This window comes from Salvia splendens, chromosome 4 (assembly GCF_004379255.2).
Source record: "Salvia splendens isolate huo1 chromosome 4, SspV2, whole genome shotgun sequence".
Classification (NCBI taxonomy): domain Eukaryota; kingdom Viridiplantae; phylum Streptophyta; class Magnoliopsida; order Lamiales; family Lamiaceae; genus Salvia; species Salvia splendens.
The window spans coordinates 33,369,914-33,382,495 of NC_056035.1; the positions used below are offsets into that span (position 1 = coordinate 33,369,914).

The 12,582-nt window shown below is 40.3% G+C and overlaps 2 protein-coding genes across 2 annotated transcripts; one reads left to right on the forward strand and one right to left on the reverse strand.

Moving 5' to 3' along the window:
- The first annotated feature begins 4,337 nt into the window (after positions 1-4,337).
- LOC121799532 (phosphatidylglycerophosphate phosphatase PTPMT2-like) lies at positions 4,338-7,180 on the forward strand. The gene is made up of 6 exons (XM_042198928.1): positions 4,338-4,791; positions 5,464-5,586; positions 6,003-6,096; positions 6,213-6,295; positions 6,394-6,483; positions 6,575-7,180. The coding sequence occupies exons 1-6, from the start codon at positions 4,594-4,596 to the stop codon at positions 6,899-6,901; spliced, it is 915 nt and encodes a 304-aa protein (XP_042054862.1). The 5' UTR covers positions 4,338-4,593; the 3' UTR covers positions 6,902-7,180.
- A 217-nt stretch (positions 7,181-7,397) lies between these two features.
- LOC121799531 (palmitoyl-protein thioesterase 1-like) lies at positions 7,398-11,282 on the reverse strand. Its single transcript, XM_042198927.1, has 12 exons — positions 11,030-11,282; positions 10,290-10,374; positions 9,899-9,950; positions 9,788-9,808; positions 9,659-9,712; positions 9,478-9,528; positions 8,988-9,050; positions 8,691-8,756; positions 8,386-8,424; positions 8,078-8,194; positions 7,898-7,990; positions 7,398-7,780 (listed from the first exon to the last, which is right to left on the reverse strand). The coding sequence occupies exons 1-12, from the start codon at positions 11,124-11,126 to the stop codon at positions 7,544-7,546; spliced, it is 975 nt and encodes a 324-aa protein (XP_042054861.1). The 5' UTR covers positions 11,127-11,282; the 3' UTR covers positions 7,398-7,543.
- Positions 11,283-12,582: the final 1,300 nt, after the last annotated feature.

Consider the following 12,582-nt stretch of genomic DNA (forward strand, 5'->3'; position numbering starts at 1 on the left):
GTTTACCTCATAAGACCGGGGACGACCATGTCTGGTCAAAGAGGTTTACTGCATAAGACCACTTCGGTTAACGGGGAAAGTCCGATCCACGCGATAAAACTCGCCGAATTAGGACAAGGGAAAGTTCGATCCCGGCGACAAAAATCGCCAAATTAGAACACAAACCAAGTCTGGTCAAAGATGTTTATTTCATCAGACCAAAGACGAGTCCGGTCAAAGATGTTTATTTCATCAGACCAAAGACGAGTCCGGTCAAAGATGTTTATTTCATCAGACCAAAGACGAGTCCGGTCAAAGATGTTTATTTCATCAGACCAAAGACGAGTCCGGTCAAAGAAGTTTACTTCATAAGACCAAGGACCAAGTTCGGTCAAAGAAGTTTACTTCATAAGACCGAGGACAAGTACGATGAAATTTTTTCGCTAAGCTGTAAATACAGTGTTAGAAGCGAAAACAAAATTTCATTTTTCAAATCTTGTTCGGCATACAACTCAGCTACCCTACAAAATGGCGTTACGCTATTACAAAGGACTATTCTACTGTCCAGGGTTGCTGAAGTTAAGCCACCTATCTGCAAAATCCTCTGGAAGCCGAGTTCGGTTGTTCCGAGCAGATGAAGAATAAGCAGGTCGACGAGATGCTATCCTCGACCCAACGCCTCTTCCCCGAGCCCGAGAAGTCCTAACACCTCGGCGATGAAGAGTCTCTGCAATAATCATCTGCTGATCTTGCTCGCTCATAGTCACAACTCCTCGGCGAATTTCAGTCCGTCCCTGTCTTGACGATTCCGGTTGCTCCTGAGCCCGTTCTCGTCTTGACGTTTCCGGCTGTTCCGGAGTTCGTTGTTGACTGGAAGTAGGATTTTGAACAAGGGAACCAGAGGCTTGATCTGGAGTGCGAGCATCTGTTGGCACGACATGCCGAAGGAATCTTTCTATGGAGGGGCGCCGAGAAAGAACAATGTCGTACCGAGAAGCCCAGCGCCGTAATGATTTCACAACTTGTTGGCAAGCCGAGCTCTCCAGCGCATTGTTCCTCCGGAGTACATGATATTCCTCCCACAGTTCGTCAACTCGACTCTGAACATCTGATATGGTCAATCCCCCGCGCACACGGATGTAATCCTCGTACGCAGTCCTCTCAGCAACGGTCGTATTCAGCTCGGCCTCCAGATCCTTCTTATCGGACTCTAAGTCCTTATTATCGGCCTCCAGCTTCACTAAACGAGCCAGAAGCTCGTCATTCTTCGTCTGATCGGCTATAGCTCTTTGCTCAGCTTCGTCTAAAGCCGAAGAGTACAGCCGTTTCCAGTGAAGTATCTCCATCTCCTTGAGTACAAAGCAGCTATATTAGTTCGGCAGCTGTACCGAGCAGATAGTAAAATACAACAGGAATAAAGGCGAGTACGAAAAGCTATACGAAGACAAGTGTAGAGAATTTTTCATTCACAAGGAAAATTTTTACACTAGGAGGGCTTCAAGGCCATTTTACAAGGAAGAAACTAGACTAAGAGAAGGGAGACGAAATCATACTCCACCAGCTTCGTCTCCGGCTCCTTGGTCTGGTTCAGCTTCTTTCTCCTGAGCTACTTCAGCCTCGGCCTCGCCTCCTGCCGGCCTCGCCTCCGCCTCCTGATCGGCTTCCTTCTCCGGATGCCCGGCCCGCTCGACTTCGGCCTCCAGCTCCAGCGGCTCGGCCTCACCCTCTCCGTTGTAAGTCGAAGCGGGTGAAACGGGTCCCACGGAGGCGAAGATAGCCTCCAGGTTCTCGTCCCGATCAGCTCGACAACTCCGGACTCGGTCTGCAGAAAGCAGGACCGAGGATGAAGCGAGCTCCTCAAGGAGCGGCAGATTCTGAAGCCGAGCTGCTATCTCTCGGCTGTACAGAGGCAGCACGACGTCGGCCCCCTGCTCGCCCTTATCGGCAATTAGCCTTACCAGACTACCGACAAAGGCCGAGAACTGGCTGCTCAAAAAGAGTTTCTCTGTGTAAACACGGAGAGCCTCCCCCTGGGCAGCCACGGCGGCAGCATCCCTCCGTTTCGTCTGCTCTCGCTGGATGACGAGCTGGTTTTTGGCAAACTGAGCTTCATCCTGGGCCGAAATCCTAGCAGCTCTGGCTTTCTCAAAGTTAGCCTCAGCCTGTTCGGCCCGATGACAAGCAGCCGCCAACTTCCTCTGCATCTCAGCATAGTCATTGGACGCTTTGGAGAGTTCGACGGCGACGAGCTTGGAGAGCATATCGTTCCTCTGAAAATGGATAAAGAAAAAAGTCAACAAAGGGGCCACAAAAAATACAGGAAAAAAGCAAGGCCAGAAAATCAAGAAGAGAATTCACCTCGGCGAAGTCCGTGGGCCATAAAAACGGCTCACAGATATGTTCCGAAGGAGGCGCCAAGACCACGTCTTTCTCTGGCGCTCTCGGGGGCTTCTGGGCCTTCCCCCTCCCCTTTGCCGAAGTCGACTCCGGCTTCTTCGGATCCGAAGAGGTTTTTTGCCTTTTCGGAGTCCTCTCGGCATCAGACGCCGAGCTGGTGGTTTTCGGCCTCTCCGGCTCCTTGGACTCCGAAGATTTGCGGCTAGCCTTACTCAGCATGTACACTGCCAAAAAGCAAGAAAGCAAAGTCAGATTTTCTTCGTTAAAGCAGTAGAGCATAAAGATAAAGAGAAATCCTCACCCTCGGCCTCTTCGTCCGAAGACGAGATGTTGAACACGACGTCGCCCTTGACGAGCTCAGACTCCGTGTATTGTTTCCTAACTATGGGAATCTTGTTGAGCTCGCCATCGAGCGCGTCCAACGGTTCAGGCCGAGGGTGACGGATAACGGACTCCGGCCCTCTCCAGGGAAAACTAGGAGCCGCGGTCCTATCATAGTAGAAGAAGCGATTTTGCCACTTCGGCCACTTCGTTTTACAAAAGGCCCTAAAGGGCTGTAAAGGGATCAAGTAAAACCAAGACCCCTTCCTCTTAAATTGAAAAAATTTAAGGATCGCCTTCAAAGACAAATCCCTTCCTAACCTACGGAGTTCGGCAGCGAAGGCCGACAAGTGCCTCCAAGAGTTCGGAGTCACTTGGCCTAAAGGAAGCTGAAAAAAATCTAGTAAATCTATAAAGGCGGAAGGGAGGGGGAAACGAAGCCCGCATTCTAAGCAGGCCTCGTACACGGTGGCGTACCCCTCCGGCGGGGAGTCAGCCCTATGATCACCGTCAGGTACCACCGCCTTCCCCCCAGGAAAAAAGTATTTTTCGGGTAGGGATATCACAGTATCCTTACTCAAAATACTATGGAAATACTCTACGGTCTTCTCCCCGGACTCTTTCCGGCCAGAAGACCCCTTATCCCCTTTCCTACCGCTACCCGACTCCGAAGAAGAAGAAGACATTTTTCTTACTTTTTGAAGGTGAAGAAAGTCTGAAGAAGCTCGTGAAAGCGGAAGAAAATTTCTCGAGAAAGAGAGAGTATAGAAGACGCAACAGCAAAGGGGTTCAAATGAGGAAAAAGGAGCATATTTATCAGATTCGGGAAAGATTTCGAGATCGTTGCGCCGTTTCGAATCCCACCTTTTCAGGATTCAACGGCCGGATTTTACTGTCGCATTTAATGCAGGCACGCGCAAGGCACGTCCCCTGACGTCAGCCTCCCCCTTACCATTATCCAGAATGCCGAAGTGACTCACCTCGCCGAAGTGATTCACTTCGCTTTTCGGGGGGGGGGTAGTGATGGGGTACGAACTAAACCCTAATGGCAAGCCCAATAATAGTGACGGCCCATCAGCCCAGAGCCCAAGAAAGAGTATCTGTTCGGCACCAAAGAGTTCGGCACGACCAAAGAGTTCGGACTCAGCCTACAGCTCGGTAAAAGCCGACCAGTCAAGCTCTCCTCTCAGATCGGCAAGAGCTGATCGGTAAAGTTCAGCAGTTCGGTCTCAGCATTCGACCGAACTAGGAGTTAGTGGACTCATGAAAGGCCTCCACGACCTCCGCTATACCCACGATCTATTTAGTGGTACGAAGCAGTTATTGAGCAGTTATTGCTCACCCACGATCTTGTTAGTGGGGCTGCAAACCACGACCTTAGTTCAATGTATAAATAGAACTTAGATCAGATAGAAAAGGGTTAAGCTCTCTAGAGATAAAATACCATATAGCAAGTCTGTGTTGTAAGCTGTAATCCCAGATCAAGCAATACAATCTTGCCCTCCCTTCTTCCCGTGGACGTAGATTTACCTCAGTAAATCGAACCACGTAAATTCTTTGTGTCGTAATTTTCATTTTCTACCAGCATTTACTAACGTCAGAAATTCGCGGATCCATCACTCATTCTTGATCCCGATTTGCATTCTATTCCTCGGGATTATCTAAATTGGTGTACAATTAAGGGACATAGGAGGTTTTGCTGTTGTTGATATTCGAGGTGATAGGGTGGTGGGTTTTTCTTCTAAATAATTTCTTGTGGTTTTGATCATTCGGTGAAAAGGCTGAATTTTTAATGTAAATTTCTGGGCCTATTGTATTCGATTAGTATTGTGCAGAGCGTTTGTTTTCCATTTTACTTTTGGGTGTGGTTGAATCGGGCTTGTAACTGCAAAGGAGATGTATATTGAGGAATTGAAAGAGGGGGATTCTGAGTGCGGTGAGCAGCAAGTTTGTGAAGGGGCTTTGGTTATTTGGGATCCGAAAAGGCTGTTGGTGGGGGCTGGGGCTCGTGCTCTTTTCTATCCCACATTGTTGTATAATGTTCTCAGGAATAAGATTCAGTCCGAGTTCAGGTGGTGGGATAGGGTTGATGAGGTATATTTTAACCACCCCTTGATTCCACTTCTGTGTATATCTTCTAGCTTTATGGCTCTACTTCTATGTATCTATTTGTCATTGATTTGTAGTATGAGTATTAGTATTAGTATTCCTCTTTGAAGTATGAGTATTAGTATTTGTGTTGTTCTTTAATTAAGACTCATTTTTCATAGAAAAAATAAAACCCTGCCTGGAAATTAATAGAGAGAATGCACTTGGTATGCTTACATAAGCCTCAGGGTCAGCCCATTTAGAGGACATGATTTTCTTGTAAGGGGATATGATTCAATCTGGTGGAGTGTTTAGGTACTTTCCTCATGGAAAAATCAGGTTATAGACGGTTGTAGAGTCTTTATTTGTATTTAGATATCTCTCTTTTGTGTCGTTTAGTTATTCCTTCTTGTTGTCATCACTGGTCTAGATTTATGATTCTGGAAACTTTTCTGCATTTTCCGGTTGTTTTAGATGATTCTTTTTACGAGTGTTGTTGGAATTTTGTAAATTTACGAAAAAATTTTAACCAGCAGCATAAAATTATGTAGGCTCCTGATACATGAAACAAAACATTTGAATTTTCTACATCGTAGTTTTTTATAAAGTAGGAGTATCTTTTATTTGCTTATCTGTTCGTTTTTTTGTCAAGTCTTTATTATTTTTCTGTTATTCCAGTATATTTTGCTAGGAGCTGTTCCATTTCCAACTGATGTGCCGCGCTTGAGAGCTCTAGGCGTGGGTGGGGTTGTTACTTTAAATGAATCATATGAGACTTTAGTTCCGAGTTCACTATATCACGTAAGTTTGTTTTACTCTCACTTAACCATTTTACATTCAACCCTTTAAAAAACTTTAATGTCTCCTATCCGACATTTATGAGATATTTCCTTTGTTATATGATAATGTAATATTTTTATCTAATTTTTCATACTATATCTCATCACAAACGTCATATATTTTCACCTCATGTCAACTTGTTAAGGATTTAACTATTTCATCTAGTTTGGCTGACATGCTGTAGAGGCTTTAAAAGACAAGCGAATATGTATAATTTGACGTCATTGAGTTGATTTTAAATAAAACTGGGAAGTTTTATCTTCTTTAGGCATTTATATTTGGAGCAATAAATAAAATGTTTATGTGATGCTAGTAGGTTTGTTTTCTCATCAGGTTTTTGTTTATGTTGATTAATGTGTTTCGTCTACTGTTTGAAGGATCATGGCATTGAACACTTGTTAATTCCTACAAGAGATTACCTTTTTGCTCCATCACTTGGAGATATATGCCAAGCTGTAGAATTTATCCATGGTAAGTTGTAGTTAGATTCATTTGTCACATAACACAGTTTTCACAGTGTAATTATATGGTCTTACTTTCAACTAGCTTTCACTGCTTTCTCACATATACTCATGCATCCGTTACAGGCAATGCACTCTGTGGCAAAACTACATATGTTCACTGTAAGGCTGGCCGAGGACGAAGCACTACAATAGTTCTCTGTTACCTTGTATACAACCTAACCTGAGAATCTTCACATAATTGCAAAATCCAGTTTTGTTTCAAAGATTTTACTTTCTTTTGAAATTTATCTTTCAATAATAACAGGTTAAACACAAGCACATGACACCTGGAGCTGCATATGAGTATGTGAGATCTATCAGGCCAAGGGTCTTGTTGGCCTCCTCCCAGCGGCAGGTGTGCTTGATTCTACAAGGCATTGAAAATATCTAAAATAGCAATCACATGGAATTAATGTAGCATTTCTCTTTTCCTTGTCAAATCACAGGCTGTTGAAGACTATTACCATAGGCTGAACAAATCTGGGATTGAGAAATGTGTGGTTAATTCTCCAATAACTAGCTTGAGCTTACCTGAGAGATCGGATGTGGAAGAATTTGACGACAACTCATTGGTGTTGATTACTGAGTCGGACCTTGATGGATACGAGGAGAACCAAGAATTAGGGGAAGCAGGCGAGAGTGAAGTGAACCTTGCTTGCAGGGTGCAGGTTGTGAGTCAGGCAGCTATATCGAGGCTGTCGTACCTGTGGGTTCGTTGCCAGACAGGGCAGAAAGTGTCAAGGAGTATGGGAGTGGACATACATGTTTATTGATGGGGAGTGAGAGTTAGGGAATAAAGAAGGGTTTTTTTTCGAGTGGTTGATGGTGGTCCGTCTAAGTGAGAGGGATCTATGTATGAGTACAATTGCCTAAGAAGAGTTGCCAGATTTGGTAAGTGTAGAGTCACAGAGGGTATGGTCGTCCTATGTTTGTTTACCAGGGTTTTATTTTGTCTTGTAACTTTGAGTTGAGCTCACTTCTTGGCTTATCTTTCCCTATGTATAAGCACAACACTTCATCTCATATAATCAGCCTTGCTTGCGTTTTTACAATCTCTCTCCCTCTCTTAGTTTTGAAAGCATTATTTATGATGAATGTGTTTGGACAACAAATCACTAGCAAATTCACTTACTCAACCTAAGTAGAGGGTGTAATGATGATTGAAGATTGCTGGTTAGGCAAAGGACAAATTACATGTTTCTGAACCTGAGGTGTAAGAACAAAGATGGCCATTTGTATATGGTTTCATAACAAATCCAGACAAGAATGTTAGAATCTGAACACAAGGCAGATCTTTATTTAGGACTGAGAATGGATACATTATCTGGTTCATGTTAGTACAACTAAAATCACAGTATCGTCGTGGTAGAGAAGATCTCGACTGATCTGAAATAGGTCTACAAAATTTAGTCTCTTCAATCAGAAGCATACAGCTTGAGCTTCTTTCCTTCATGAGGAGACCAGGCCGAGGCATGGGATGATTTAGACAGTCTTGGTTGTGCAGTGCTGTTTTCGAGCAAGTATGGGAGTATGTAGTCCTTCATTTCGCCATAGGAAACTTCTAGATGGGACCCCGATACGTTGACAAATTTCACTTTCCCAGCCTCATCCAAGGTCTTCAAGCCAATCCAATCTTCAGTGTACAGGGTAGTCTGCAAGATTGGTTTTTGGATATAAATGTAAGGAATCATAGCTAATGACCTTACAATATGTAACAATCAATATGAAAACTATGAAAAAGATGAAATATTTGACATAAATCATAACACCTCTTGTGCTGGCAAAATGGGGTCCCAGGAGCCATCCGGGAAATACCCAAACCAAGAGGTCTCTTTCGGCACTAAAACAATGTCGTTCTCAAACTGAATGAAAGTAAAGAAACAAAATCTTGAGCAATGCTACAAAAATTATAAAAGAAAAAAAAAATTAAGCACTATGTTCCACTTCACCTTGATTAGCACCAAGTTCTCCAAGCTAGAAAACCGCTTCTTGTATGTGGAATTCTTGTGAAACTCGTTGTTAAGCACAGGGAGAAATTTGCATCCGTTTTTATAGGAATCTAAATCCTGATCATGAGAAAGAAGTGTGCCCGATCCAATCAAATAAATTCGACAATGAATGGCAACTTATACACTAACTGAATGTGAAAGAAAGCTTCAATATAAGATAGATAAAAATGATGGGAGTGAGGGCGTATCGAGATAGAAGAAGAATAACTGCAGAACTATAATTGCAAAACAAGATCAAATCGACTCACTGTCGGAATCTTGATGTAGTTTGTAGGCGCTAGATGTTCCTGCAACCACATAAAGATAGACATTCAGAAGGGTGAAGTGTGTGTGATTGAATTGAGTACTTCAGCCAAGAAAATGAAATGAAGCGTGGTTAGAGATTGATCAACATGTTGGTGGCTAATCACTACGAATGAGTTATAATCGGAAGGAATATACGTATAATTAAAGTTGGCCCAGAAAGCAAAGCATAATTTCCTTTATTTGTGTGAATGTGAGCAGCAGAATCTACTAAGTATATGAATCAACCAATGTGTGGAGAATAGTGAACCTGAACGTAGTTGCTGTAAACTGCCAACTCGATCAAAAAGTCCACTAGAATGCAAAACCAAGCTGACTGCAAAATCAAGCACAATACATTATCTTAAACAATTTGTAGTCCATGAGAAACAATTGGTATATAAAACAGAGAATTGGCCCATCTACCATCTGAATTGTTCAGATCTTTCCAGAGGAACTTCGTTAAAACCCGTAATGAAGTATTAAAGCAGTTATTTTTTTAGTGATCACAAGACATTGAATAGCATGATGTCTAAGAAGATTCAACGAGTCTAAAAGGAAAACTTACTTGACAGAGAGGAATGGCAGCTATTCCAGCATGTGGACCTGCCAGAGATACAAAATTTCTGACCTGTTGCCAAGGTGACAAATATGAAGAATTTCTATATAAGTGCAGCTTGCAGATTACAGTTAGAACTTGCACAAGAACACTTCCGTTCTTATTGACAACAGAATATGCAAATAAAGCTGCTGGTTGTTAGTCGAGAATAGAGCATCGAAGCAGTCACAACAGCAATTTAAAGTCTGATTAGTATATGTGAAAGGATTTCAGATACATATACTTGTATACTCTGCAATATTAAGTCTCTTCTATTTGAATAATTTATATATATAATAATTTTAAGTCTCTTCTATTTGAATAATTTGTATATATAATAATTTTAGACACATACTACTAAAATGTCGAAAGGAAGATTTCAAAAATGTAGACTGCAGGAAATAATCCTAAATATATGTACACAAAATAATCTTTCAAAACAAATCCAGTGATAACTTACAGGGGGTGCTCCGTCACAGAGCTCAATGACGCCTCTCCCGACCAAATTACCCTGAAAAGTATAAGATCGAGATTCACATGAGGATGGAAACCGTTTAAAGATGACATTAATCAACAGGGAGGTTTCATGACTGAAAAAGAGAATAATGCTCAGAAGTCGCAAATTGACAATCTGATGTCACCTGTGAGAGCCCGACAATGTTGTATCCTCCACTGAGCTCACTCATGCTCTTGACCTGTAAGTTGAACGCATTCTATCTGAGAAAGAATTCCTTGTCAATGGAGTAACTGCTCGGACAAAGTTACTGTACCTTCTCACAGGCCAAGGCTGTCTACATCACAAAATCAGAATGCATCATTTGCGGTGTTTCAGTTCATAAGAGAGGTGATTATCTGGTCATTTCATGACGAAATAATAATACCTGTTCAAAGAAAGGCATAGTCCATGAATCCAATGCACCATTTCCTATTTCACTAAAAGAAAGGCAAGAAGAAGATAACAAGAAATAATTAGTTCCATTTGCCTCGAAATTAACAAGGATGGTTTGACATTGCAGAGTCAATAACTCTTCTGTTAAAGATATGAAGCAATGTCTACTGCCACGACTTGTTCTAAACTCCTTTGTCCTCAACTAGCAAACTCAACTTTCTGGTGATAGTCACCAAGAATCTTATTCCCTTGCTACATTCAAAATCTTATTCCCAAGAATCATAACAAGTTTGATATAATGCTAGGTCTTAAAATGTACAATGCTTCAACCATGGCAGAAATGAGTAGTGTATAATTAGACAATCGAAACAGCAATAACATACATGCAGTGTCCCTGTGCACCAGACCAATCGCTGAGAAGAGTGGTGAACTGTGAAATCCCTTTGTTATTACAATTGTCCGAGATTCCTGCAACATTAAGCCAAACAGCAAAGCCATATATTACAATGAGGATTCATAATTCAACTACTGAAAATGCAGAAAGTAAATGGTTCAGATTCTAGTTACAAGAACCGGAAACATGCTATTTCCAGAAAGAGAAAGCATGTCCTCACACACACAAAAACACCCTCGGAAATCAAGTTTCAATACTGCTTCAGACTATCATAATTCTCCTCATTAGCAACCATAACCCCATTCCCTTGTTACAGTCAAAATCTTACTAAACAACCTCAGCTTTGACCTCTGTTTACATCAAAGTTTCTAGAAATGCTTCCAAGAAAACGCCCAATGAATAAAAAGTGAAAACTCCATAAAAGAGTAATCTTTATCCTTTCCATATAGAAGTCAAAGCAACTGAAAAACAACAAATCGGCCTTCAACTCTCCCAGTGGTAGTTAAAACAGAGACACTAAAACAAATATTCCAACACTAAAGAAACAAAACGATGATGCACCAGAGGCACAGAAGCTCATAAAATATGCTAATCTGTAACTCCAACACAAATCGATCGGAAAACTCATTGATCAAATATTGCCAACAGCAAACTAAATCAAACCAAAAACAGCAAATATAACTAATACGAAACGCAGAAGTTAATCTATCACAGCAGACGAAAAATCACCATGAAAAACGACAAACGGGATGGAAAGAGAAGTTCTTGGAAGAAACGACAACAAAGCTACAGCAAACATAAGCAAGAAATGGTTGTTAGAGGCCATGGATTGTTGAAATCAGTGGCCTCTAGCTCCAGAAATGCTGGGATGGTTCAGTTAGTTTGTCGAAGATGAGAGGCAGTTGGCAGTTGGCTCTCTCCTCCGTTAATTGTCGAACACGATACTTGACCAAGAATAGTGCGACACCTGAGCCAAGGTCTGGATTTGGGAGTGCATATATTTAAATTTATATTTATTTATCTATAAAAAAATATCGGTCTAACTTAGAAATAAATGTGGATGAGTGGATAACATGGTATTTAAAGTATTTACTTACCTATAAAAATATGGATTTAGTTTAAAGTAAATTTTGTGATGAGTACATAATAACTGACCCTTAAATTTATACTCCTTATTCATTTGCCTATCAAATAACCTAAATTAAATTTTTTTTTCACCACAAAATTTCACTCCTCTATGTAAGAAGGAAAAAATAAAATAGAACTACATATTCAAATTCAAAAACATACTATAATTTTAATTAGAAAATTCATAAAAGAAAAGTATAAATATCAATGTGACCACTTTAATGAATCAACATATATATGAGTAGGGATGTCAATTAAGTCATTCCAGCAGATTTCGAATCAATCCTACTAGAATCTCATATCAATTAGGTTTGAGCTAATCGGATTGTAATTTTTATTAGATTATAAATATCATACCTAATCTTAAAGGTTCAGGTTTCAGATTAGCTCATGTGCTAATGTAGCTGCCATCGATAAAATTAACATATAATCAATCTAATACATAATGATGAAAATTATTCATATTTATATAATGTAAAATATATATTTATGCTAATTTTGAGATATATGCTTAAATTAAAAAATAATTAAGATTTGTATAAATAAAATAAAGCATAACTATTTTGAGAAATTTAAAGTATCTTTTAGAAATTAAAACTTTTTACCGTGAATTTGAATTTTCTAATCTATTTATTAAATTCATAAAAATCTAACATATATGTATATTTAATACACGATCTGTCTGACTATAAGCAACTCCTTTTTGGAATGTCCAACTTTAAATGATACTTCATCCGCCCCATAATAGATGACATACTTGGGGAATGACATGAACTTTTAGGAAATATTGCTTTGTGTGTTAGGTGGAGAGAGAAAATAGTATATTTAATGTGAGAGAGAGCTTTTTCCATAAAAGAAAATGTGATATTTTTTGTGGGATAAACTAAAAAAGAAAATGTGACATCTATTATAAGACAGAAGAATACATTTCTAAAAATAGAAACATTACTCTTTTTACTTTTTTCTTCCTTTCCATTTAATTCAAAAACAACATTACATAAAATTTCGTGCCGGATAAAAAATGATCCAAATAGAATGGGACGGAGAAGAGTATAAAAAATTGAATTTTTTTTTTGTTAATTAGTTACATTATAAAAATTATTAACGAAGGGCATCCCTATATATTTAAAAAACCCTCCGTGTGCACTGACATC

Excerpts from the sequence above, each read along its gene's own strand:
- LOC121799532 (XM_042198928.1), top strand. The coding sequence starts at position 4,594 with ATGTATATTGAGGAATTGAAAGAGGGGGATTCTGAGTGCGGTGAGCAG. Across the intron at positions 4,792-5,463 it reads GGTGGGATAGGGTTGATGAG|TATATTTTGCTAGGAGCTGT; the intron begins GTATATTTTAAC and ends CTGTTATTCCAG. Across the intron at positions 6,484-6,574 it reads TGGCCTCCTCCCAGCGGCAG|GCTGTTGAAGACTATTACCA; the intron begins GTGTGCTTGATT and ends GTCAAATCACAG.
- LOC121799531 (XM_042198927.1), bottom strand. The coding sequence starts at position 11,126 with ATGGCCTCTAACAACCATTTCTTGCTTATGTTTGCTGTAGCTTTGTTG. Across the intron at positions 9,051-9,477 it reads TCTGTGACGGAGCACCCCCT|GTCAGAAATTTTGTATCTCT; the intron begins GTAAGTTATCAC and ends CCTTGGCAACAG. Across the intron at positions 8,757-8,987 it reads CTGCCATTCCTCTCTGTCAA|TCAGCTTGGTTTTGCATTCT; the intron begins GTAAGTTTTCCT and ends TTGATTTTGCAG.